This window comes from Anabas testudineus, chromosome 6, assembly GCF_900324465.2.
Source record: "Anabas testudineus chromosome 6, fAnaTes1.2, whole genome shotgun sequence".
Lineage (NCBI taxonomy): Eukaryota > Metazoa > Chordata > Actinopteri > Anabantiformes > Anabantidae > Anabas > Anabas testudineus.
In genome coordinates, this window is record NC_046615.1 from 15,851,545 (window position 1) to 15,874,455 (window position 22,911).

Sequence of the window (22,911 nt, forward strand, 5' to 3'; positions counted from 1 at the left end):
ACACTCTGTGGACTAGAAGTAGAATGAATTCCCATCCGTGTTTCTGCTGTGAAATGCAGCCGGTTTAACGGCAGAAACTAAATACGGTATGCTGTGGGTGTAGAGGTCAGAGGTTTCAAAGTGAACCAAGCAGCAGACTAAAACCTGGCTTTTTGTGTATTCACTCAGATGTGCGCGGTGCCAGCAGCGGTTTCGTCTTTCGTCCCACTTTACGCGCTTTACGCACGGGGCGGTGCTTTCATTCATCTAAGTTGGGGTGTGGGCCACACAACGCGACAATCAAACATGTTTGAGTTTCCATGCGCAGTGACCAGGGAGGTAAAGAGCATTTCACCCCTCCTCCAGCCTCGGTAACTCCGACCTCCACACCACAGGGCCTTTTAAATCGCATTTGATCAGAAGATTTTTTTTTCTCTACCTGTTTTAAAAGAAGCTGCTTATGCGATGCGATTTGTGTCTGTCGGAGGAAAGACGATAAACTAGAAAAGAGCTGGTGGCGGTGATGGATTACTCCAAGGCACAAACGGTGAGTGTCGACGACTGTTCGGTAACGATTCTACTCGTGTTTGTTACAGTAACAAAGCGAATGACGATTAATCTGGACAGTGTTGGGAACATTTGCACTTTGATGGTGAAGTTTTGGGGATATTCGTGCGCTCTCTGTTGAAGTTGGTGCAGACTTCAGTAACATTTCTTTCTATTTCCATGTGTCCGCACTTTGAAATAAAGTTTATTTTTCCCCTTTGTAACAACTGAGAGTCGGTGTGTGAAGCAAGTCCTTTTATGTTCAGGCAGCTTTTCACACCGAGGACACTGAACATCCTACATGAAACATAGAAGTCCTGCTACAAACGTATTCTGAACGAAATTAACTCATTTTCTGTTAATAATTATCTCAAACCATCAACCTTTGTTTCACTTTGATTCACCATTAAAATGTTTTTTTTAGGTCGACACAGCCTCTTTAAAAATGTTTAACTTCAACTTGAATGTTTGTTTGAATCTAAAACGTACAACCTTTTCTAACTTTATTCAGACAAAATACCTTGTATTATTTAATTCTAACTAATTCTAACTTTATATAATTCACCACAACCATAAAAACCACAGCCACAACCACCTAACTGAACATTAAAGCTGGTAAATCTTATTAATTATTAATATTATCATTATTATTTCGCCTGTAGTCAAGCATATCTGAGCAGGGCTTATCAGCTGGGTGTCCTCAGTTCAATCCTGCTGGGGTGAAGCTGGAGGCGGTGATGGAGCAGCTGCAGAGACAGCAGGAAGCCAAGGCGGAGATGAACCTGCAAGAGAAACATCTCCTTCAAGCCCAGCTCCTGTTTGCTCAACACGCTGCTGCTGCAGCTGCAGCGAGAGCCGCTGGCACCAAGATAGACTCAGCACTATTTGGCAAAGCAGATGGACAGACGTATGATTCAGTCCAAAAGGCTCTGAACAACCACCTCAGCAGAACAAATCCAGATGCAGAAGATGAGGACTCAGATGAGGACGAGCAGGAGATGGTGGAGAATGATGAGATGGAGGAAGATGAAGAGGAGGACGAGGACGAGGAGGAGAATGGGCTTCATCAGCAGGCAAAGAAGCCTCGACTCCAGCAGGTTCCAGGTTTCCCCTTCCCTCCTTATTCCATGTCTCGGACGACTGGTATGAGGCAAATGTCCGATTCTCCACCCTCAGAGATAAAACAGGAGCATGAGGAGAAAGACCTGCTGTCTCCTGCAGGTCAACAAACCTTCACGTCACCCAACGGCTTCTCTGACTGGGGCTGTGATGAGCCGTTTAAACAAGTAAGTTATCCTCACCATTGCTGTGTGATTTAACATCTCAGAGTGAATTTTCAAATGTTTCTACCAAAAATTACAGACCCACTAAATCTATTATGCGTCCACTAAGTGTAAATACAATATTATGGTGATTGGAGCTCCATCTTGAAGTAGCCAGAGGCAAATGTCTTCACACAGAGAAAATGCAAATGAACATCTGTGACCCTCCTTTTTAATTTGTGTTTATGTGTCTGCCTCCTGTTTTCTCACGTGTGGAGGAAGGAGTTTGTCCCTTTGGCAAGCTTATACTGTTTGATCACTGCCCGGGCCAAGGGTCTCTCCTTCTGCCATACTTTATCTCATGTCTCACACTTTGGAAAGCCCGTTCTCGCCACCGGCTGAGCTAATTGGTGTTGGCCGTGGTCCAGTCCTGACTGTTCAAAGCAGCTGGTTTAGGCCTGACAAAGATGGAGTGAAAATGAGCGCCGATGATTAACGAAATAGCCTCAAGCATGTATTTGTTGACAAGGTTGGCTTCAAGGATTAACTACTGTTAGGAAATGCAGGCTAGGGCGCAAGAGATTTTCCTCATTGTGTCAGTCAGATTGTATTATAGATGAGATCCCTAGCTAGTATTTACGAGTCTGTTTTTGTGTGTTTAACTGCTTACAGGAAACAGAGGGCCTCCTCATGGATTTTTTACTTCTTTATGTGGGCTGATTTGATTGGTTCTCGTGTGTGTATGTTTCCCTTGAAAAGGCCCCACTTCAATACAATACATTATGATTAATGAGGCCTGTGGACACAGGGGAACCTAGTGCCTCACAGCATACCAGCAAGCAGTGACCCATAAAGTTTACTTACTGTAGTTCCAGTGGAGCAGAATGGCCGTTCAGTACTGTTATCAGGATTTTTTACACACCTCTTGATAGTTATTTGCAGATATTTCCTATCTCTTGTGCGTTCCTCGTCCTTTTTAATACCTAGTATATGTAAGTGTTTAGAAATGTAAGATTAGTCATCATTAAAAAGTTAGATATCCTTTTTTCAAAACCTCCACAAGGCCTGAAAACGAACTGCTGACGCAGCCATAGCTCAGTGGACATCTTTGCATAATTTAGCTGTTGCTTGGCAACGCTAAATGGCCGCTTAATTGAGCTCCAAATAATCAATACTGCTATAGTGAGAGTGTTTCTTTTTCCCGGCCTAGCACACATCTGAATCTGTCATGAATTAAACATTTTTGAAACAACATTGATTAAAGCACATTAACGAGTTACAGGACTTTAATTTGTAGCCACGGAAGTCACCTCCCAGCATACAGAGGGTAATGAACGTTCCTGTAATTTACCATCTGAACAAATACCAGTTGATGCTTTTGCAAACATATTAGTGAAATTAACATTTGATGCTCTCGTGGTTTCATTTGAATGCGTTTAACAAAGTTAGACTTAAATGCAGCTGTATTTTGTGTTGCATTTTTAAGTTTGCAAATAACTTCATTCTACTACAAATCGTATTAATTTTGTCTGTTGTGAGATAATGGGTGCTTATTTAGAGCAGATGTGATGTTTTACTCTTGAACGCCCCTTTCCGGCTCCTTTGTCACACACCAAACATCTGTATTCAGTGGTGGACATGCTGCACAAGCCTCTCACAGCCGTTGTTCGCTCACTGTCCGTCTCACTTAAATGTGGCATGGGTGGAGACAGAGAGCCTGTGTTGACTCTCAGTCCCGGGCCTCAGCACAGCAAGGGCCCAGATAAATGATCTTGACTTGTCAGGGTGACTAAAGGCCCAATAATTTGATTTGGATTGAAAATCGGGTCACTCCTGTGGCTACACTGACATTTTTTGAGGTGTAGGTTTTCACTGTTGCTCTGCTGGAGCATCTGAATATTTTAATTAAGGAATTTATAACAGCTAGTTTCTGGTTAGTATACGTGAGTATTTTAGTAAAACATTTCAAGATTTTTTTCTTTCATACAACTGCTATTTTATAGCAATAAGCATTCACCTGCAAATCTAAAAGCCCAATAAATACTAGGCCTTTTTTTAACAAAACAAAAGAAACCTTTTCCTGACCTAAAGCTGAATACTATCAGGATTCCCAGGGCTGGATGTGTGAAAGCTCTGTGAGCAATTAACTGAAAGCTCTTTGTTAATAGATCCACAGTAGGTCTCACTCAGTCATCAATAAGCGGGGGAAGGGTTTTATTTCCATGTGATGGTGAAAAGACTGGGATGTTTATCTAGTGTCACGTCAATAGGCTTTCTGCTGGGGGTAGAAATCCTTTATTAGAAATTCTAAGCTGAAGCTATTAGATGTGTCAACAGCTTTGCCACCACAGGAGCAGAGTTCTGCATGTGAAGTGGATACATACACTTACACTGTTTAACAGCTAAAAAACAGAAGAATACAAATAATTTTCAAGAGAAAACAGGATTTATTAACTAACCAACCAAACACTGTTATTGGTATGTGGAAAGATCTTTGATTAATTAGTAACTTTGAGTAAAAAAATACATTTTAATATTGATAAAGGTGCAATTTGATATGTGAGAGGTAGCAACAAGCAGAGAAGCTTCACCAGTAAATAAATGGTAATCGCATGTAGTACAAATTAAAGGATAAATAGTTAAATTAAAAGGTTAATTAAAAGTAATTAATTAAAATGTCCGGTTTCAACCACTGTAAGCAGAGACACACTGAGAGGAGAGCCCTTATAAGATCATAATTTCACGTTTTACGGAGTGGGATAATCTACAAAATGATACACAATATTAAGTGAAATTATGTGGAAAGACAAAAACAGTCCACTATTTTGATTAATCGCATGCACGATAATTGAAGCAAAGTAAGCAAAAACATGTTTTGTTGTCTAAAATACTCCTTCCTTGTTTTAATATAAAACAAGAGCATAACCGGGCATATGAAGCCGCTCAAGCTCGCTGAGAGCAGCCGGTAATATCTATCTATGCAGAAACCAAACATGTAACACAAACAGTAACTGTAATGGAATTTTTAATAAAGATAAAGGGGATACTAATTATTACTTAATGTAATAATAATGACAGATGGTTCTTATCATCATTTTCTACCAATTAAGTTTGAGTTTCATACTGTCAGTTCATTCACGTTACTGGAACAGTAGCCTCAACATCATAGTTGGTGGGAGGTGGTAATGGAGGAATAATGTCACATTAACTACTAAATGAGCAGTGAGCAGCCCCCTCTTTTGCTGCGGCCGGGTGAAAATGGACTTTCCCTGTGAGGGATATACATTAATGTAAATGTAACACAACAGTACAAACGGATGCTTTCAGTGAGCAGCTGTTTGCAGCAGGATGGTCTCATAATGGTTTCAGTGCTGGGAAAGGAGGAGGTTTTCACACAGGAGGTGGGAGGTCCCGAGTCGTTAAGTAAAATGTGATAAATAGGGAGATGCTTTAAGGAGAAATGGTAATTCACTGAGGACACAACATTTTTATTAAACTCTTTTATTAAACGTCATAATAAAACTGTGCAGTATCACACAGAAGGTGTTCAATATATTTAAAAAAATATTATCTGTGGGAAATAAAGTTTCAAACATGCCGTTACCTTTGTCCTACTGCCCTCATTAATGTCATGATATAAAGCAGACATAGGACAATCTGGAGGACACACTGATGTTTCTGTCTGTGGGTGTATTTACAGAGAAGTTCCATCTGGGCTGAGGAGAATGACGGTGGAAAAGTAAAAGGAGAACCATCCAGGGACTTTGCCAAGGTCACTAGATTTGTTTGATGTATATAAACAAAGTGGCTGAAATCATTGCAGGTTAACAGTTGACTTGTTTGTTGCTGATGTTGTTGTTGTTGTTTTTTTTTTTTAATTTACAGCTTTATGAACTCGATAATGATCCACAACGGAAGGAGTTTCTCGATGAACTATTTGTATTCATGCAAAAACGAGGTGAGATTCTGATTATGACCTTGAGAAACTATGAATTTCTTGGCTTGTGCTGTACCTGACATTCAAATTTCACTGCATGTGAATGCAACAACACACTTGAGCACAAAACACAGTAGTACATTTTTGCCGAGTTGAACGAGTTGTTCCTTTTGTTAATTGTCATGCATTTATATTTTTTTACTTTAACTATAGTATCTCATTAATTTACTGTACATTACAATGCTAATTCCAAAAAACTTTTACATGCTGTGTAAAATCAATATAAAAACAGAAAGCAATAATGTGCAAATCTCATAAACCCATGTTTTGTCTAAAGTAAGAGAAATAACTATGTTAAAAAAATTAAATTATATGTAATTATGTGTCAACAAGGTTTTTTCTAATAGGGTTGTAGTTTCAAGTGAAGTGCAGTTTTTACTAGTCATATCAAGTAAACACATGTTGTTTTTAACCAGAATGTAGAACTGTTTTTAAAAACGGCAAATGTTTCAAACGTTAGGTCCATTTACCTACAGAAATGCGAGTAAATCTTTTATAGTATACTTTTGTTGACATCTTCAGTTTGATAGTTGTTTAAGATATGAAGTGAAAAAAAATCTCAGTCAAACAAAAGTAAATCCCTCAGGACACAACTCTGCAATTTAGCCAAAATGCAATTGAGCCTTTTCAGCCTCCTTCATTTATTAGCTTTCCTCTAAATCAGGATTGGATAGGTTAGCTGTCAATCCAGTGATTGTCCTGCACTTCCCATTTTAAAATCACCCCTCCCCCGGTGCTAAAATCAACACAGTAAAAAAAACATGTTTTGTGCCTATGTCTCCTTACATTTGTTGTGCTGTTTATTCAGGAACTCCAGTGAACCGCATCCCCATCATGGCAAAGCAGGTACTGGACCTGTACAAGCTTTATAAGCTTGTGACAGAGAAAGGAGGCTTGGTGGAGGTTATTAACAAGAAGATCTGGAGGGAAATCACCAAAGGTCTCAACCTTCCCACTTCCATCACCAGTGCAGCCTTTACCCTGCGCACACAGTAGGTGTCTCACAGGAAAAACTCTGAAAGCTGTAGCATAAACAGATAAATGTTAGGAGCTCCAATACGAAGACGTAGAGTAATAGATAATGTAACTAGTATTCAAACCGACATGCATCATAAAACACTAATGCATTTTTTAAACCTGTGAAATATGAAATTGTTGTTCTCAATTTAAATAAATGATAATTTTTTTATACTTGAGCAAGTTTGTAAATCTGTCTTAAAATAAAAGATTTAATGCTTCCAATTTGTAATGCACTCAAATGAAACTTTTCCTTATAGGTATATGAAGTACCTGTACCCATTTGAGTGTGAGAAGAAAGGGCTGAGTTCTCCCGTTGAGTTGCAGGCTGCCATCGACAGTAACCGCAGAGAAGGTCGACGTCCCAGCTACACCAACAGCCTGTACCGCTACTCTCCATCCCCGAGCTCCGCTCCACACCCCCTCCTCTCTTCTCCAACAGTGCAGACCAACCCGAACGGACATAATGGCCTGAATAAATCTCCTAGTTCAAATCTAAAGAGAAACACAGGTACGGGGTTACTTTGTGTGCTGTTATATTTGTAATAAAACCACTATCCCTGATTAGATTTTTAAGATTATGATTAAGGATAGTCTGTGTCTTTGAGTAGCAGTAGTCTATATGATACTCTTACTCACTTACAACACTATGGCACAGTCATGAGGTCTACATCAGGGCCCTCCACCTTTTATAGTAAATAGATACAACTAAGTTTTATTAGCACCTCTTCTCACTTCTTTACCCACTCATAGTACTCAGAAAACTGAGCTTATAAAAGTATTCTAAAGTTCTCTTTTAGTTCATAGTCTCCCTATGGGATATGGAGGTCCATGAATGTGTATAATAATAATAATAAACACAAGGCTTTAGGAAGTTCCATCTAACTTATAAAACCCTGCAAATGAGAGGGGTGATGACCAGAGGCTATATTCACAAACGCATTGGTATAGATGCTGTGAGCAAAACATATTTCGTAGTGCTGTGGAGGTGAAACGGTACATGTGGGCATGTTAGTTAGCCACTATGACTGAGGTACATTCAACAATTATTAACCCGCTTGCTGACTCTGCAATTAAAACACAGGAGTAACTCTATACTGTATAAATTATTAATCTGCTTAATCCCACATTAAGAAATGGTGTAAAATTAATAGTTTTATGTAATAATTAACTATATTATAATGCATACTTTAGAAGTAGTCAAATGGAAATGAAATGAACGTTGTCACATTAGGAAACACTGAAAAGTGCAAATAATTTGTGTGATCACTCTGTTGATGCAATAATGTCACAGAAACAAATGATCATAGTTGCGTTGTTGTATTTCACCAGTTTGCAAATATCTTAATAGCTCTTTGGACCTAGGATGTTTTGTGCATATGGCATGTAAGAGGTTGAGCTTCTGTTATGGAAGACTAAGCCCAAAATTAAGCCTGGAGGTCTGAACTGAAGTAGAACTGTGCTCTATCTGTTATCCAGTGAAAAAGACGAGCAAAGATGCTTTGCCTCCTCTACAAGAATACAAACAACTGGCCACAGCATATGCGGCGACTGATGCTCTATAGAGAGGTCAGGTGGTGGCTGAAAAGCTGCCAGGTCTACTGGTCGACATAGATTGCGACCACCTTTGGATTAGGCTTCATGGTCACCCCAAGGTTGTCGGGGAGAAACTGCATAAAAAGAGGATGCACTGAGTGCAAATGTCAGCCTTAAGAGATGACGTGCATATCACTAAACCTCTAGAGCCTGTATCCCAAAGTGAGACATGGAAATGAAGAGAACCCTTTATACCAGTCTGTTAAATTACATGTAGGACACTTGTGACCTCTAGTGGTTTAAATCATCACACACATTTTCTAACTTCAATGAAATGTTTTTTTCTTCTAACACGTTTTTAAATGATTTTCACTTGTGTTTTTTCCAATCAGATGAGACTGGAACTCCTGTGATACCCAGCCGGCTGCCCATGACTCTGGCACTGGGGCAGCAGCAGCAGCAGCAGCAGCAGCAGCTGGCACAAGCGGCCACATTAGAGCATCTCAAAGAGAGACTAGAGCGAGGAGCAGGAGGAGCTGCAGCTGAGGGTCCAGAAAAGAAAATGATGCGGCTGGCGGAGGAGCAGCAGCGGCTCATGCAGCAGGCTCTCCAACAAAACCTCCTGGCCATGGCCTCTCAGTTTAACCCCATGAACCTCAAACTTAACAATGGACATGGTGAGCTGCTTTGACATCACACATGTTATCAAATATGTTGATGAGAAAGTTCATTAACTGTAGTTTTTCATTGTTTTCCCCCAGAAAACAAACAGGATTTGTCTCTAAATATCTCTACAAATGGAACAGCCAGTATCAGTGTGTCTGTGGTGATCAATGGCACCATTTACTCAGGTAAGTAGGTGTACAGTATGTATATGCACATACCCGAGATGTCAAACTGTGTACTGTAAAAACAGTACTCTTGTATTGTAAAAACTGGCACTAAATCATACAGCTTTATTATTATTATTATTATTATTATTATTATTATTATTATTATTATTATTATTATTATTATTATTATTATTATTATTACTACTACTACACAGAGAATTTTATTTAAAGAGACGTACAATATGACAGTATAAACTCAGAACGCATGCTTTTTCAAATCCATAGTTTTAAATTCAGATGTTTTCTCCAATTGCTGCTCTGTAGGTACTCTGTTTGCCCAGAAGTCAGCGGCTCCTGTGGTGTCACAGAACATAACCATGGCAGGGACGAGTGGCTTCAGTGCCCTCTCTTCACACAGTCCCTCCTCTTCATCTTCCACCTCTTCAAAGGGACCAAACTGATGCTCACCTCCATTCCCATCTGTTCTGTGGAAAACCATTACAAATTACACAATTTACACCTCTAACTAATGTCAGACAAGAACTATATGAACTCCAAGGAAAGTCAGCTGCAATCCATGATGCAATTTGTTTTTTGTTTTTAGTGTTGTTATTTCTGTTAATTTGACTGTGGAATATGCTTTAAATGAATCTTCTTTTTTTTTTTTAAACCAAGTATAGCTCAGATTCAAATCTGTTTGCCCCAGTGCCTGTTTTTTAAATGTAGTTACATTCATATTTAAATGGATTTACAAGGTTTATTCAGAAGTATCTTGAGAACCGATGCTAAGTGATGTCAACTACATTTATATTGTCTTAACAGTTATCTAGTTGCCTTTTTTGCTGAAGCCATTTTGTATACATGATGGTAAAATGAGGCTCATAGTTAACTTTTCGTTGCAGCTTTCAGGGAGACCATCATTTTCTACAGAAACGGTCTGAACAGTCTCAAATGAACTTGAATTCCAGGGTGGTTCATGTTTTTGTTTTTTTGTGTTTTGTATTGTGTTTTTATTTCATCTTTTTTTATTTAATCATTTGGCATGGCCTTAAAATTGAGAAACATTTATCTTATGTCAGCTGTGAATCAAAAGCAAAATGTGAGAAACAAGCTTTCTGCTGGGAGCAACATTTACCTCGAGGGACTTCCCATGTTAGTAGGTTTCTTGGGAACGTCTTCTAAACTCAGGAATATCTTCTGGACCCATCACTGTTATAATATATCTCACAATATATTGCTGTGTTGTCTTTGTATAAACGCAGAGAATGTAACGTTAGTGACCTTATGCTTCTGACAAGAGAAGACTGAAACTGTGCTACCTCACTCTTCTAGATAAATATGCAAAAACCTAATGCAGCATCGGCTGAAATATACTATATGTGGACAATCAGGGAGACTTATCATTGTAAACAATCATCACTGTGAACTTGACTGTAAAAGAAATCAAGGTCGATGTTAAACTCTGTTTGGGTCTTAGAATAATGTATTTCTTGGGCATGTGGCTAAGAGAAATAAAACAGTCTTGTGTGCGTTGTGTGTTTCCCGTTGGAGTTTTTAACCTGCATCAAACAGACTTTGTACAGGCCACATTTGACATTCAAAGCCATTCTCAAATGTATCTAGGATTTGACAAAACATTGACAACGTTATGTCCTGCATACGTTTAATGCAGTACTTAAAACTGACTGTCATTTCATGCTACTGCTACAGTACAATATTGCACCTTCCAATTCAGTTCAATTGCATTTTATTTGCATAGCGCCAAATCACAATAGAAGTCATCTCAAGGCACTTTACAATACAAGGTTTAAGACCCTCCAGAAAAGAATTATATGTATAGAAAAATTACATAGAAAACCCAACAATCCAATTTGACCTGCTAATAATAATGTAAAGCAGTATACGCAAATTTTTAATTTTAATTTTTACAAGACAAATATAGTTAATTGAGTGTCCAGATGGGGGTAGCATTCCTCCTCTATAACAGACACACCCTTTAAAATTAAGTGGTTTATGCATCTATATACATGCATATTTCCAGTATTTAATTATCAGTATGATCACAAAACAGTTTAAAACTGTCTTTTTCTTATCATATGCATTTCACAATGTATTAAGTTTATTTAAAATCTACACATTGAACGACTTGTGAAGTAGAAGTACAGAAATAATCTGTATAGTAATTCCTAATTGCTGATGTCCAACAGACCAGTGACAGACTAAACTAGAGCTCATGGGACAGAAGATAAGGGTGGGGGATGGGTTTTGGGATTTACTGCTGGGATAGTTAGTCTATAGTGACCCTGTTGGATTAGCATCTGCAGCAGTATAGAATGAAGATGCAACATGCACAATTCAGAGCTCTATGATCTGATTTAGATGCAGTGCATTTGAAACATATATGTGCGTTATAATACGTTGATTTAAAATCCATAGAAGTTGACTGGATATGTACAGGAGGAAGTGCCGCTTGTTCATGTCACACATGGATTAAATGTAAATTGTATGATTTTTTTTATTATGTGCAGATTTTTCAGTCATGCCATGTTTTGTGGATGTGAGTAGTGTATAAGATTTACACAGTATAAATTGGAAAAGAGCAGTATTATGGGATGATATCTCCGCCCACAGTCCCCACCCGCCAGGGAGGAGTAATACCAGTCATGTCACTCTACAAATGAGGATAACACTGACGTGGGATGAAGATTGGAATATTTTGCCGCGATGTACAGAGTTTGGGCACCAGGAGCATTTTGCCAGCTTTGAACCGGGAAGGAGAGCTGCAGCTGCTAAAGACTTCCTTACTCTAACTCATGGAAGGAGGTCTATCATATTTGATAAATCCTTTTTATGGGGTCATGATGTATTATGCAGCTATTCAAACATGAAATATGTTATTCTGAATATCCAAGCTGATGTGATGGTTTGTAGATGTTTTTGTGCCTTTTTTAGTCCCGACCAGTGGATTTAAATCATCCTCAGAAGGAGAAATTTATGGAAAAATCGCAAGGACTGAAAGTCTGAATGCACTCACAGCAAATGATCTTCATTACTGGAACCTTTGTATATCTGTGGAACTTTCTTTAGGAACAACATCAACAGACTCTCAGCACACCATGCCTTACTATGATGAGGAGTATCCAGATCAGCCTCTGTGGCAGTCTGTGCTGCTCTTTTGCTGTAAGGGTATGATTGAGGGCATCATGGTTATACTCTTCTTCTGGCTTCTGGTGCAGGTCCTTTTCACCAAACATCTTGAAGGTACGGTCTTAATACATAGGTTCATGTTTCTAAAATATATATGTACATTGAAATGGTTGTGAGTTACATATGTTAATGGCAGCTAACAGATCAATCTTATGTCTGCAGTTCACCTCCAAGTTCTTCTTTTGGTTGGACTGATCGTCTTTTGTCTCTCCTTAATCCTGGGATGTATTCTGTGCTGGAGGAAAAGTCAGATTTGTTCAGTCCAAGACAAAGATCCCGTGAGGTCAGCAGCAGCTCCTCCTGAACCTGTGACCTTTGCCCAGAGCTCGCCTTCCACAGCAGCAACAGCAGCATCCCGGCAGCAATATGAGGAGATTGATAGAGATTTATTAGAATATCCCTCCACATTCACCAGCCCTGGCACTTCAGAGGTTGAATTTACCTCTCAGCCATTTTCTAATCAAGCTCCAGCTGCCTCTGAACAGAAAGAGCATCCAAAGTTAAACTTTTCACTGCGCCGCCTCAGCACACCACCGCTAACATCACCCCTCTACAAACCCATAGATGCCAGCCATGCTTCCCTGTTTACATTTCCCAAACTAGGACTGTTGTCCAAAACATGTAACGCTCTGCAGAGGCGATGCACTATCACTGGGGACAGAATATCCTATAATGAACACAGCAGGCTTACCAACCTTAAAGCTGTCTCTGCGTCTATGCATGAAGAACCAGTTCCACTGACTCCACTGAGCTATGGTTCCAGTGCCAGCTGCAAAAAGGCAACATCACCAAAACCTTGCCTCCATTTCACTATGGCCTTCTCTCCAGAGCAGCAATTCCTGACAGTGACTGTGATCAACATGAGCGGGACACCTTATACACTGGAGGATGTGTCTGTGCTGGGCAGCCTACCACCTATACACCCCTGTCCCATAAAAGCCTCTGTCCAGAGTGGCCTCAGTCATGAACCTTACAGCCTGGTGTTGCTTTTGAAGGTGAGCTCCGTGAGTGACCTTCAAAGGTGCACACTCAAATTAGTTGTATACACACAGGAGCCACACAACCTGGGAGGCACCCCACTGGGTGAACTGGAGGCCGACTGTGGAGGAAGAGACTGGCTGGCGGAACATATACTTCACAACTCACAGGAGCTTAACCCAAACAAGAGGACGCGAAAAAAGGTGGTGTACTAAATTCATATTATATTAGAGCTCCCTTGTAGCCAGTTACAGCACATGCAACATAACTGCAGCTTCCCCTGTTTGAGTCCGGCTGGGGACATAGTATAATTCTGTTAGGAGGCTCTTGTGTGCACTTTTAGGACTTCAGCTTGAATTAACATTTAAACCACTTTACAGTTCTAGTTACACTCAGTGACCCTGAGGCGTTGTGGTGTTGATCCCCTGCGGTGCTCAGCCTTAGCATGGTTACCATATGAAATTATCGGCAGAAGAAATTGAGGCAACCTTAGAGTTTATTGGATAATTTCTATGCATTTAGTTCATGACAAAGCAAATCCTCATGCTGTATTTACTTCTGATGAGGCTTCCTCTGTGTTCACTGAACTTTTACCCCTTTTGACTGCAGAGTCTGATCGCCGATGATGCACCCGTGTTCAAGGGCCTTAGCTGTCCTCCACAGATCTTCATTTTGCTTCATTATCAGCCTCTGTCTCACCGCATAAAAGCCACGATCCTGAGAGTTGAAAACTTAGACAGCCTTGTTCACACGGTAGCGGGAACAGGTAAAAAACAGAGTTGATTTATTATGGCAAAATGTTGAATTAGAAATCCCATAAAGACATCATGCACAGAGGTATTATGTAAGCATCCATGAGCAGAACTAACTTCTCTCTTTCAGGGGCTGTGGTGAAGTAATTCCCTATGTTTGCTTTTAATGTTTAGGGGATTAAATGATGTCTTACGGGACACGAGTGCAGCAGGAGATCATCCCCTTTTTTAATGACATTGTAGTTTAATCCTTTACTATTCGCAGTCCTCAGGAAAACGTTCCAATTTCCTCTCAATCTCTGAGCTGACAGTTCTAATCTTTGTTTGCATTAGCTTGTCTAGGCATTATTTTTATTGCAGACAGGCAAATCCTGTATACAGAGCCATTAGATTTTATGGTATCTGTTTCATGTTCAGTACGCCACGTGACAATATCTTTTTGTTTTATGTGAGATTCTGTCCGAATTTGTTAATAAATATTTAGACATAGAAACAACAAAATTGTGTTGTTTCATCAATCAGTCTTAAGTTTCATGCTCATTGTTTTGTCCATAATGATTTTTACACACTTTATAATATATGCATACATAGAGTACCAGGTGGTGATCAATCTGCATCATGATGGAGTTGTACTCAGCAGTAGAGAAACTAAAGGAGGAACTAGTACTGTGTGGAATACTTCCTTCCTGTTTGACCTGCCTCCAGGAAACATCAGCCAGCTGCCACTCATGCTTGAGTTCATAATCATGCAGGTAAAAAGCACTTTGGGAGCTCACAGTCAGAGAAGCAAATGTATGACATTCCCTTTTTGTTGAGTAAACAAGCACAAATACTTTATACTTTACATTTCACTAAGCTGTGAAGAAACTTTAGCATAATTCAGTTCTTCTCCTTTCATGTGTAACAGAATCGGGGCCTTTTAGATGGTCAAGTTCTTGGTCGCGTCCTCATTGGGGCTGAAGCTGCAGATGCAGGATGCGCTCACTGGAGGGACATGTCCAACCTGCAGGTGGAGCAGGTACGCTGGCACACGGTTCAACCAGAACCACTACAGAGCTGTGACACTGAAAAGACGGTGTGACCTGTGGACCAGATGTACTGTATGAACCGCTGAACAAGAGACTTTGATATGACACACACACACACACACACACACACAGCTGATGTTAAACTGTGTATGAAGTTATTGTGTTTACTGACACTGCAGCTCTGATGGGTGGAATTCAGAGCACTCAACAATACAGTGTTAAAACATGGCCTTATTTAAATTCAGTATTTCTATTTCAATGTTAGTGTGGGAAAGTACACTACTGTGAGTGCATAAAATCACTTGTTGAACAAAACAATCTAAGTACAGACTTTGTACAGACTTTGTATTTGTATCTGTGACTGAAATACAGTTTGCCATTTATTTGATGTAACATGTAATACACACGTACATATTTTATGTATTAGCTTTTGTAATATCAGCTTTGAAGGTAACTTACAGTAAAAACTGAAGGATGGATAGTTTGAATGTAAAATTGATGTGAACAACCATCTCGTGTCATATAAATAAAACACACTTTGGCCTGTGGTACAGTAACTTGGTGAACTACATTGTTGAAAACTAACAAATTGCTGTTGTCCTTCACTTTTTATCACTCAGTGCAGAATTCTGAGCTACAAAAACATACATATAATCAAAACAAATGTTATCTTATTAGACCAACGCTCACAAACTGCAGCACAAAGCACAAAGCTGTAGCTGCAGCACACTGTAAGTAGCAGGCTATGAAAAAAATGGCCATAAAACAAATTTTACACTGCAGGAGTCTTTAAGAAACACTCAGTTCCTCCTCTTCATCTTCATTAGAGCTACAGAGATCTACACGCTCGGCCAGGAATATTCCATCAGGATAGAGGGAATAAGTTTTCCGCTGCCTGTCAGAGTCATCTGAGCAAAGGTTTGGCAGGACAGCATCAGAAGGCTGTGACACTTTTTCTGCAGTAATGTGTTGATCCTGGCTTGTCTGTTTGACCCTTAAAACTTAATTAAAAGAAAAAAAGAGAATAATTGAACACACTATTTCTGTCAAATGTATATGTAAGCATACATATTCTATACATGCAGAAGCTAGAAAGCAGAGGTTGATGAAGAAGGAAAAATCATTCAAAGCAGGGAGTTAAAGAAGGAATCCTGTATCCCAAAAAACGCAGCACACAGCACATCTACACTTCTAATTACACTGATGCACAACATCACCTTGTAGCAGATTCTCATTTTTTGCCTTCAGTTTGATGTTTGCTTCATTCATAGCAGATATCTGACAGAGAAGAGAGTCATTTCAGACCTCACGTTTGTTTGTGTTTGTTGCATCTTTACTCAAAATGTAAAATCATGTCAATTTCACAGTAAAAATAATTTAAAAGAATGCAAAAGAGTTTTACAATAAAATATAACTTCCAGATTGGCATTAAAGACTATGATTTTTTTGGACACAAGATTTTTTTACTAAAGTGCTCCATTTAAAAGCTGCATTTATATAGTCTCTCATCATCATAGTAGTCGCACGTCTTTAAAATAACACATACATGTACTGTGACTTTTGTGTGTCTATTTATAGTCTGAAGACAGATGTTTTAGCTTTAATTCCAGTAATTTACCGAGTAGAAAGATTCCTATGTGAGATTACAGCTGACGTGCGTTTCCCATAGCTTCCGTGGTTATAGGCAGCCAGGCTGGCAGCTCTGCTATTTAATTAAAGCAGAAGCTGGGATTAACGCATACATGTTTGTGTAAATGTAATGAACGAATGTGACCATAGCTCTGTTAATTTCAGGATATAATCTGTAACACGTGATGCCATTAATAATATTAGTTGCAGTTGCAGATGTTAATACATCATTTATAAAATATTTGGCATGCATGATGTTTTAGTCATTCAGCTGCTGCTCTTGACAGAGCAGCGAACAGGACGTATGGATTCACATGTGGGTCATTCTTTATGGATTTTCAGCTTTGTAATATTTAGACTTATTGTAATTTAATCATTTATAACCTGGTGCGTCTCATTGTGGAGGCTTTTTTGCACATGTCCTTCTTCTCTTGGCTGTTCCTCCTCCTCTGTTGGCAACTCACTGTCCTCCTCATCCTCTTCAAACACTGGCATCAAACCTGAGCTCTGCTGCCAGTTCCACCTGTCCACTGTCTGAATGACAAACAAAATATGTTACATAGAAAGTATTCATGTTATTGTAGCTCATTAGAACTATATACAGTACAGTGGCCTGCATCTTTTAGAGACCTCTTACCCTCACAACCTTAGGTGTGGAAGTCCAGTCTTGAAGTGAAGGTGCTCCAGTCCGAGCTGCTGCTGCTGTGCCATCAACCTCTCCCGCCTCTTTTTCTTCTCGCTCTTTAAACAGATTCTTTAACTAAGATAAAGTGCATTATCCTTATTAGTGTTTTGTCATTTACAGCATACGTAAAACATAAACTCTGTGATGCTAAAGCCACAGTGGTGCTTTGGGCAACATGCTCGTGTCACTTTAACATGCTTACAAAAACAGTGAAAGCATGAAAATCCATGTTGTACATTATTCACCTGCTCAGTGATCATCCTCCTCTGCTGGTCTGTTTCTAGATGAACAGAACATACAGTTTTACCATCCCTGCCTTCAACAGACTGTTCTTCATCTTTGATCTGTGGACAAAATGTCATTTGTCATTTGCAATATTTGTCACCACATTGGGACAATCTTTACAGTTGTCACTTATAGGAACTTTACTGGGTAAAGGTCTTTTAGTGTTTGAAGCCTCTGGACTGCCCACGTTTTCTCCTGCTGCAGCTGGTTTGCCCTCCTGCTGCTCTCTGAAAACATATGGAGGAAGACTTGTTGGAGCCAGGGAGGAAAACTGATATGTTATCATCGGAAGCGTTTTCCAGGGCAGGGCTCATACCTTCCAGCTGCGCTCTCAGTGAATCAGTGGTTGAGGCATTTGCTTGGTCTTCACTGTCTTGACTGTCTTCAGATGCCTTTTCCTTGTGTTTTATTGAGAAACAGAGAAGACAAAGAGGGAGGAGATGAGGTTAATCCACCTCTCAGCAAACCTGCTAGTTCACAGATGGTTAAACATAGATTTACCTTCAGCTCCAAAGCAGAAAACTTGATTTGAGCTTCAGTTTCTCCTGTGTCTCGTATCCTTTCTAAACTCTTCAAAGCTTCTGTCCTAAAACAACACAGATTTGAATATGTCTCTTATTCAGTTGCCAATTTGAAAAACAATTAATCAGATTATCAAAGAAAACTTACTTTTCCCTCAGTTCCTTCTCTCTTTCTGCAAGTTTTCTCTTTAGCAATTCAACCTCACTCTTTTCTATGGACCACTATTAATGACAAAGGTTAACTGTAAATATTCACCATTGCCACATCCAGTTATACAAATGTTCAATCATCATGTCAGTCAGGGACAAACATTTTGTTACCGGAGGGCAATTGTTTTGGCTGCTGTGGGAGTCTGACGGTGGCTCCAATAACAAAGAGGATTCTGATAAGCTGATAAACAGATAAAGGACTCAATCGAGACGCAGATCACAGAATTTCAATTTCAACATTTGCTGATGAAGCATTTTGAAAATGACAATCTTATCAAAACCCACTCACTCTGTTAACGTCTCTTTGTCTTGAGTCTGCACATCCTCACCACCTGCACACAAATGATCACATCAGTTTGACACCACCTTGTGTTTAAAGCATAAAATAACACACAATATATCATATAAATATATCATCAAGATCTGTAAGAAAGGGTGATCTTGCCAAAACTCTGGGACTGTCTTCCAGACTTGATCCAAAACGTATCATTCCTCCATTCTATTTTCTGAATTTATGTTTTTCATAGTGTTTTAAATCACTTTTTATTATTAGGTGTAAGATGTAAGATTTAATTTGTTTGTTTATTAATTTTATATTGAGATGCATTTTTTAAGTGTGTGACACAAATAAAGATAATTTGGTTTCTTCTGATCTAGGACACACACTTTGCAGCATTTGATTGGTAATCTGGCTGAGAAAAGCATTTTTACCTTTACCTTTATATCTCTGCAGCAGCATCTGATTCCTGCTTCTTTCCAGGTCCAGCTCCTGTTTACACGCATCAAGTTCAATCCTCAGCAGTGAATCACATTTTTTCTGTTTGAACAAACATTTAGTTTTTTACATGTACATTAAGTGTTCACTCAGTTACATACAACAGTACGATCTAGTGTTACTAATACAGTTGTTCTCTTATAAAGTCTGTGTTTATTTTGTCAATAAAATTTTAGCATTTAGGTCATATGTGTTGTTGAGTTGAGTTGTTTTAATCATGGTTGTATAGATCATACAGCTACCTAATATAGATGCTCAGAGATGCTTTACCTTGTTGTCAGTCAACAGTTTCTCCAGACTGACTTTCTGCTGCAGCAGGTTATCAATTTGTTCTCTAAGCAGAGAAAAATGTGCAGAACAAAATGTGTGTGATTAAAACAGGAATTAATTGGTAGATTTAGTGAATATACTATATATTAACTTACTTGTCTTTTTCAATCTTTTTCTGAAGTTCTTTGAGCTCATTTGCCAGGTGTCCATCATTATGTTGAGGCTGAAATTAATGAGGTAAATGAGTAAATGTAACCTGAGTGTTAAAATAAATCTTCACATGCATATTAAAGAAGAGGTCTTACTTCACTTCTGGAGTTCTTCTTCACATTGTCTAACTCCTCCTGTGTGGACTGCAGAGCTAAAGCCACCTTTTGCCATTTCTCGGCCCAATGTGAAGCCACGGCTTTTAGTTCCTCGATGTTTTGGACTCTCACTGCATCTTTCTTTTTATACTCTTCCTCCTGCAGTTGAATCTCCTCCTCCTCCTCGAGAAGTTTAGCCTCCAAACACACGTACTGATCCTGAAGTTTCTGTTTTTCTAATTGCAAAATTTCCACAGATTCCCTGCAGAATTAATTTGAATAATTTAAATGAAGACAGATGCCACATTTATATCTGATTTGGTCTCCAACATACTGTGGAAGAGCACGTGTTTATCATCTCACCTGAGCTGGCAGCACTTGTCCTTCATCTCATTTTCACCTTCATACATTTTGTTCAACAGTTCCTCTCTTTCTCTGATCAGCTGAGAGTTTTCTGCCTCCAGATCTGTGACCTGTTTGGAGACGTTGATCCTCTCTGCTGTTAGCTCCTGTAGCTGACACTGTACTACCTCGAGCCTCTGCTTAATCAATTCAAGTTGACACGTCAGCTTTTCATTTACCTTGTTTAAAGACACAACAGTGATAATCAGATACGGAATTGTAATAAAAATGAACAACAAAAACATGTCTACTTAAAGTTTCTAACCTCTCTAAGAACCTTTGATTCTTCCTTCATTAGAACTGTTTCTTTGCCCTGTTTGTTGTTATGAGACTCTGCAATATCATCTGACTTGGTCCTCTCAGCCTCCAACTCCAGGACCTGGACACTCTGCAGATCTGCTTTGTCCTATACAAAAGATAAGTAAGTAAACAACTGATACTTCCAAAACATAAATTATTATGTTATAGGCACCAGGCATCGTAGAAAAGATTGAGATTATATTTGATACTTGGATCGTGTCACGTTTGTCAGACAGAGCCTCTGTCAGTTTGGCCTTCAGGTCTTTTATATTATCCTCCAGCTTTAGCACCTGCATTGACAAGATGGCTTTTTCCTGAAAAGAATTTGACAATTTTCAGAGCGTGACTCCTACTTTATAAACTGAATAAATATTGAATAGTGCAGGTAACTGACCAGGCATGCTTGGCTAATCTTGTTGTTAGCTTCAGTCAGCTGTTCTTGCACCTCAGAGTGATTCTGTGCACTGTGGCTGAGCCTCTGGTTCAACTCCTCGATTTGATTCAGCAGCATCCTCTGTGTCTAGGAAAGCAGAAACACAATCAGTGTAAATATATAAATATAAAATGAAGTGAACGTGGCACTACAACAGCCTGCAGTGTATCTTGACTTGATTTGACACTTCCCTTGTGTGATTTTAAACTGATCTCTGTTGAACTCTGAAGCAGCTGGAGCACCTGGTTTTGCTCATCCTCTTGTGCCTTTGTCGTTATCTCAGCCTTTTTCAGTTTACACTGCTCTGTGTCAACCTTTTGCTTTTCCTTAATTGAAGACACATGTGAATATATGTGACAAACAGTATGCACAGAATTGCTATATTGTTTGCAACACAGATCTATTGTCAAGATACAATAACAACACACATGTCTGTTAAAGTCTTCTTGGCTCACTGGTAACGTTCTGCTAAGTGAACCTGGAGTTCTTTCAGGTGGTTGATCATTACGTCCTCTGTCCAAAGTCGACCTCATTTGCAGCAGATCCTTCTGAGACCTTGTAAGACAATTTCACATGATGAACGTCAGTGTTTTCTGCAGCCATTCAAATTTTCCTTCCCCTGTGTTTTGCTGCACTTACTTATCACGGAGCTCTCTACACTTTTGGCTCTTTCCAAACTTGGATAAATTAGTGGCCTCCTCCTCCAGCTCAAGAGTTCTCATTGCTTCTGACAGCTGCTTCGGTACACATCAGTGCAGGGTTAATGTGACGCATCATGCAAGTGAGATAATACAGTTTGTTTCTATTGAAATCTACTTTTTGCTCTTTATGACTTCCTTACCTTATACTTCATGTCAAGCTGCTGTGCAGCAGTTATGTGGTAACTCAGCTGTGTATCTCTGGTCCTCAGCCGTTCCAGCTGTGTGTCTAGACGCTCATGTGCATCCTGCAGCCATTGCTCCACTTCTAATTGTCTAAACCTACTTTCGCTTCGGGTAGCTCGTAATTCAGCCCCAAGAGACGGAGAAAGAGACTGTGTAGCACTTTCAGGTGCCACATGAGACAATGATTGCCATCTCCTTAAACCTGGATCATTCTGTCTGAATCCAACAGTGCTGCCAGATGTGCTGGAACAAATATATCACATATATCAGCCAAATATATATATAAACATATAATTATAAAGTAAAGTAATGTCTCTGTCTTGTATATATTGTGTAAAATTCCCTCTAACCTTGAGCTGACTTTGGACAGAAAGCCTGTCCCAGAGACAGAGGCCATACCACACCATGCTGAGGTCTAACAAAGAAAAACAATTTTAAAACGACTACAGTTGTACCTTAAAAACAAAGAATATCTTGATCTTACCTGGGCCATTAAATGAGATTTGGTGTCCCACATGTCAAGGTCTGTGCGAGAAAATGGATTTCGGCATGAGGCTCTAAACATCTTAGAGTGTCTGTATGATCTTCTGTAAGCTTCCCTTTGTATGGGAGAGGCTAAAATCCTCCACTCCCTACATGTTCCCCTAAGTGACAAGGATGGATTTTCACACAAGCGTGGCAGCTTGTGTTGTATGACTATTTTTGGCTCATGCGTTGATAAATCCAGAGGTTGCTAGATGGTTAGTAATTAGTTTTAACATTACATGACTAATGTAGTGTGTCTGTGATGCCTAAACTACTTGTTGTTTCTATATTTGTTTAATTCACCCTCTTCTCTATCTAAACAGAAGTATGTGTGTGTGTCACAGATTATGACTAATTTCTTTTCTAATTGACTTTTTCTGCACTGAATTGCACTTTCTCTTACATTACCTTGCTGCAGAAACCCACTGCTGTCCAGCGTCCACCTGCTCTGCTTGTAAGCTTCACGCAGCTTTGATTCCAAGCTATTCAGTGTACAGCACTTGAACTGAGTATCCATGGTTACATGTGTATACAGGATGCAGCGGTGTAGGT

General features: G+C 39.4%; 2 protein-coding genes across 2 annotated transcripts; one reads left to right on the forward strand and one right to left on the reverse strand.

The window, feature by feature from the left end:
- Window positions 1–224: 224 nt before the first annotated feature.
- Window positions 225–10,699, forward strand: LOC113166472 (AT-rich interactive domain-containing protein 3A-like). Its single transcript, XM_026366611.1, has 9 exons — window positions 225–526; window positions 1,188–1,811; window positions 5,488–5,559; window positions 5,673–5,745; window positions 6,593–6,776; window positions 7,062–7,312; window positions 8,730–9,014; window positions 9,099–9,188; window positions 9,495–10,699. The coding sequence occupies exons 1-9, from the start codon at window positions 503–505 to the stop codon at window positions 9,629–9,631; spliced, it is 1,740 nt and encodes a 579-aa protein (XP_026222396.1). The 5' UTR covers window positions 225–502; the 3' UTR covers window positions 9,632–10,699.
- A 4,798-nt stretch (window positions 10,700–15,497) lies between these two features.
- Window positions 15,498–22,876, reverse strand: LOC113165699 (mitotic spindle assembly checkpoint protein MAD1-like). The gene is made up of 26 exons (XM_026365393.1): window positions 22,768–22,876; window positions 22,319–22,359; window positions 22,185–22,249; window positions 21,792–22,077; window positions 21,590–21,687; window positions 21,379–21,505; window positions 21,193–21,276; window positions 20,912–21,037; window positions 20,727–20,831; window positions 20,483–20,623; window positions 20,179–20,396; window positions 19,816–20,077; window positions 19,666–19,733; window positions 19,511–19,574; window positions 19,183–19,282; window positions 18,755–18,797; window positions 18,577–18,646; window positions 18,404–18,477; window positions 18,236–18,320; window positions 18,051–18,132; window positions 17,879–17,961; window positions 17,695–17,793; window positions 17,402–17,524; window positions 17,149–17,298; window positions 16,353–16,413; window positions 15,498–16,136 (listed from the first exon to the last, which is right to left on the reverse strand). The coding sequence occupies exons 1-26, from the start codon at window positions 22,874–22,876 to the stop codon at window positions 15,925–15,927; spliced, it is 2,976 nt and encodes a 991-aa protein (XP_026221178.1). The 3' UTR covers window positions 15,498–15,924.
- Window positions 22,877–22,911: the final 35 nt, after the last annotated feature.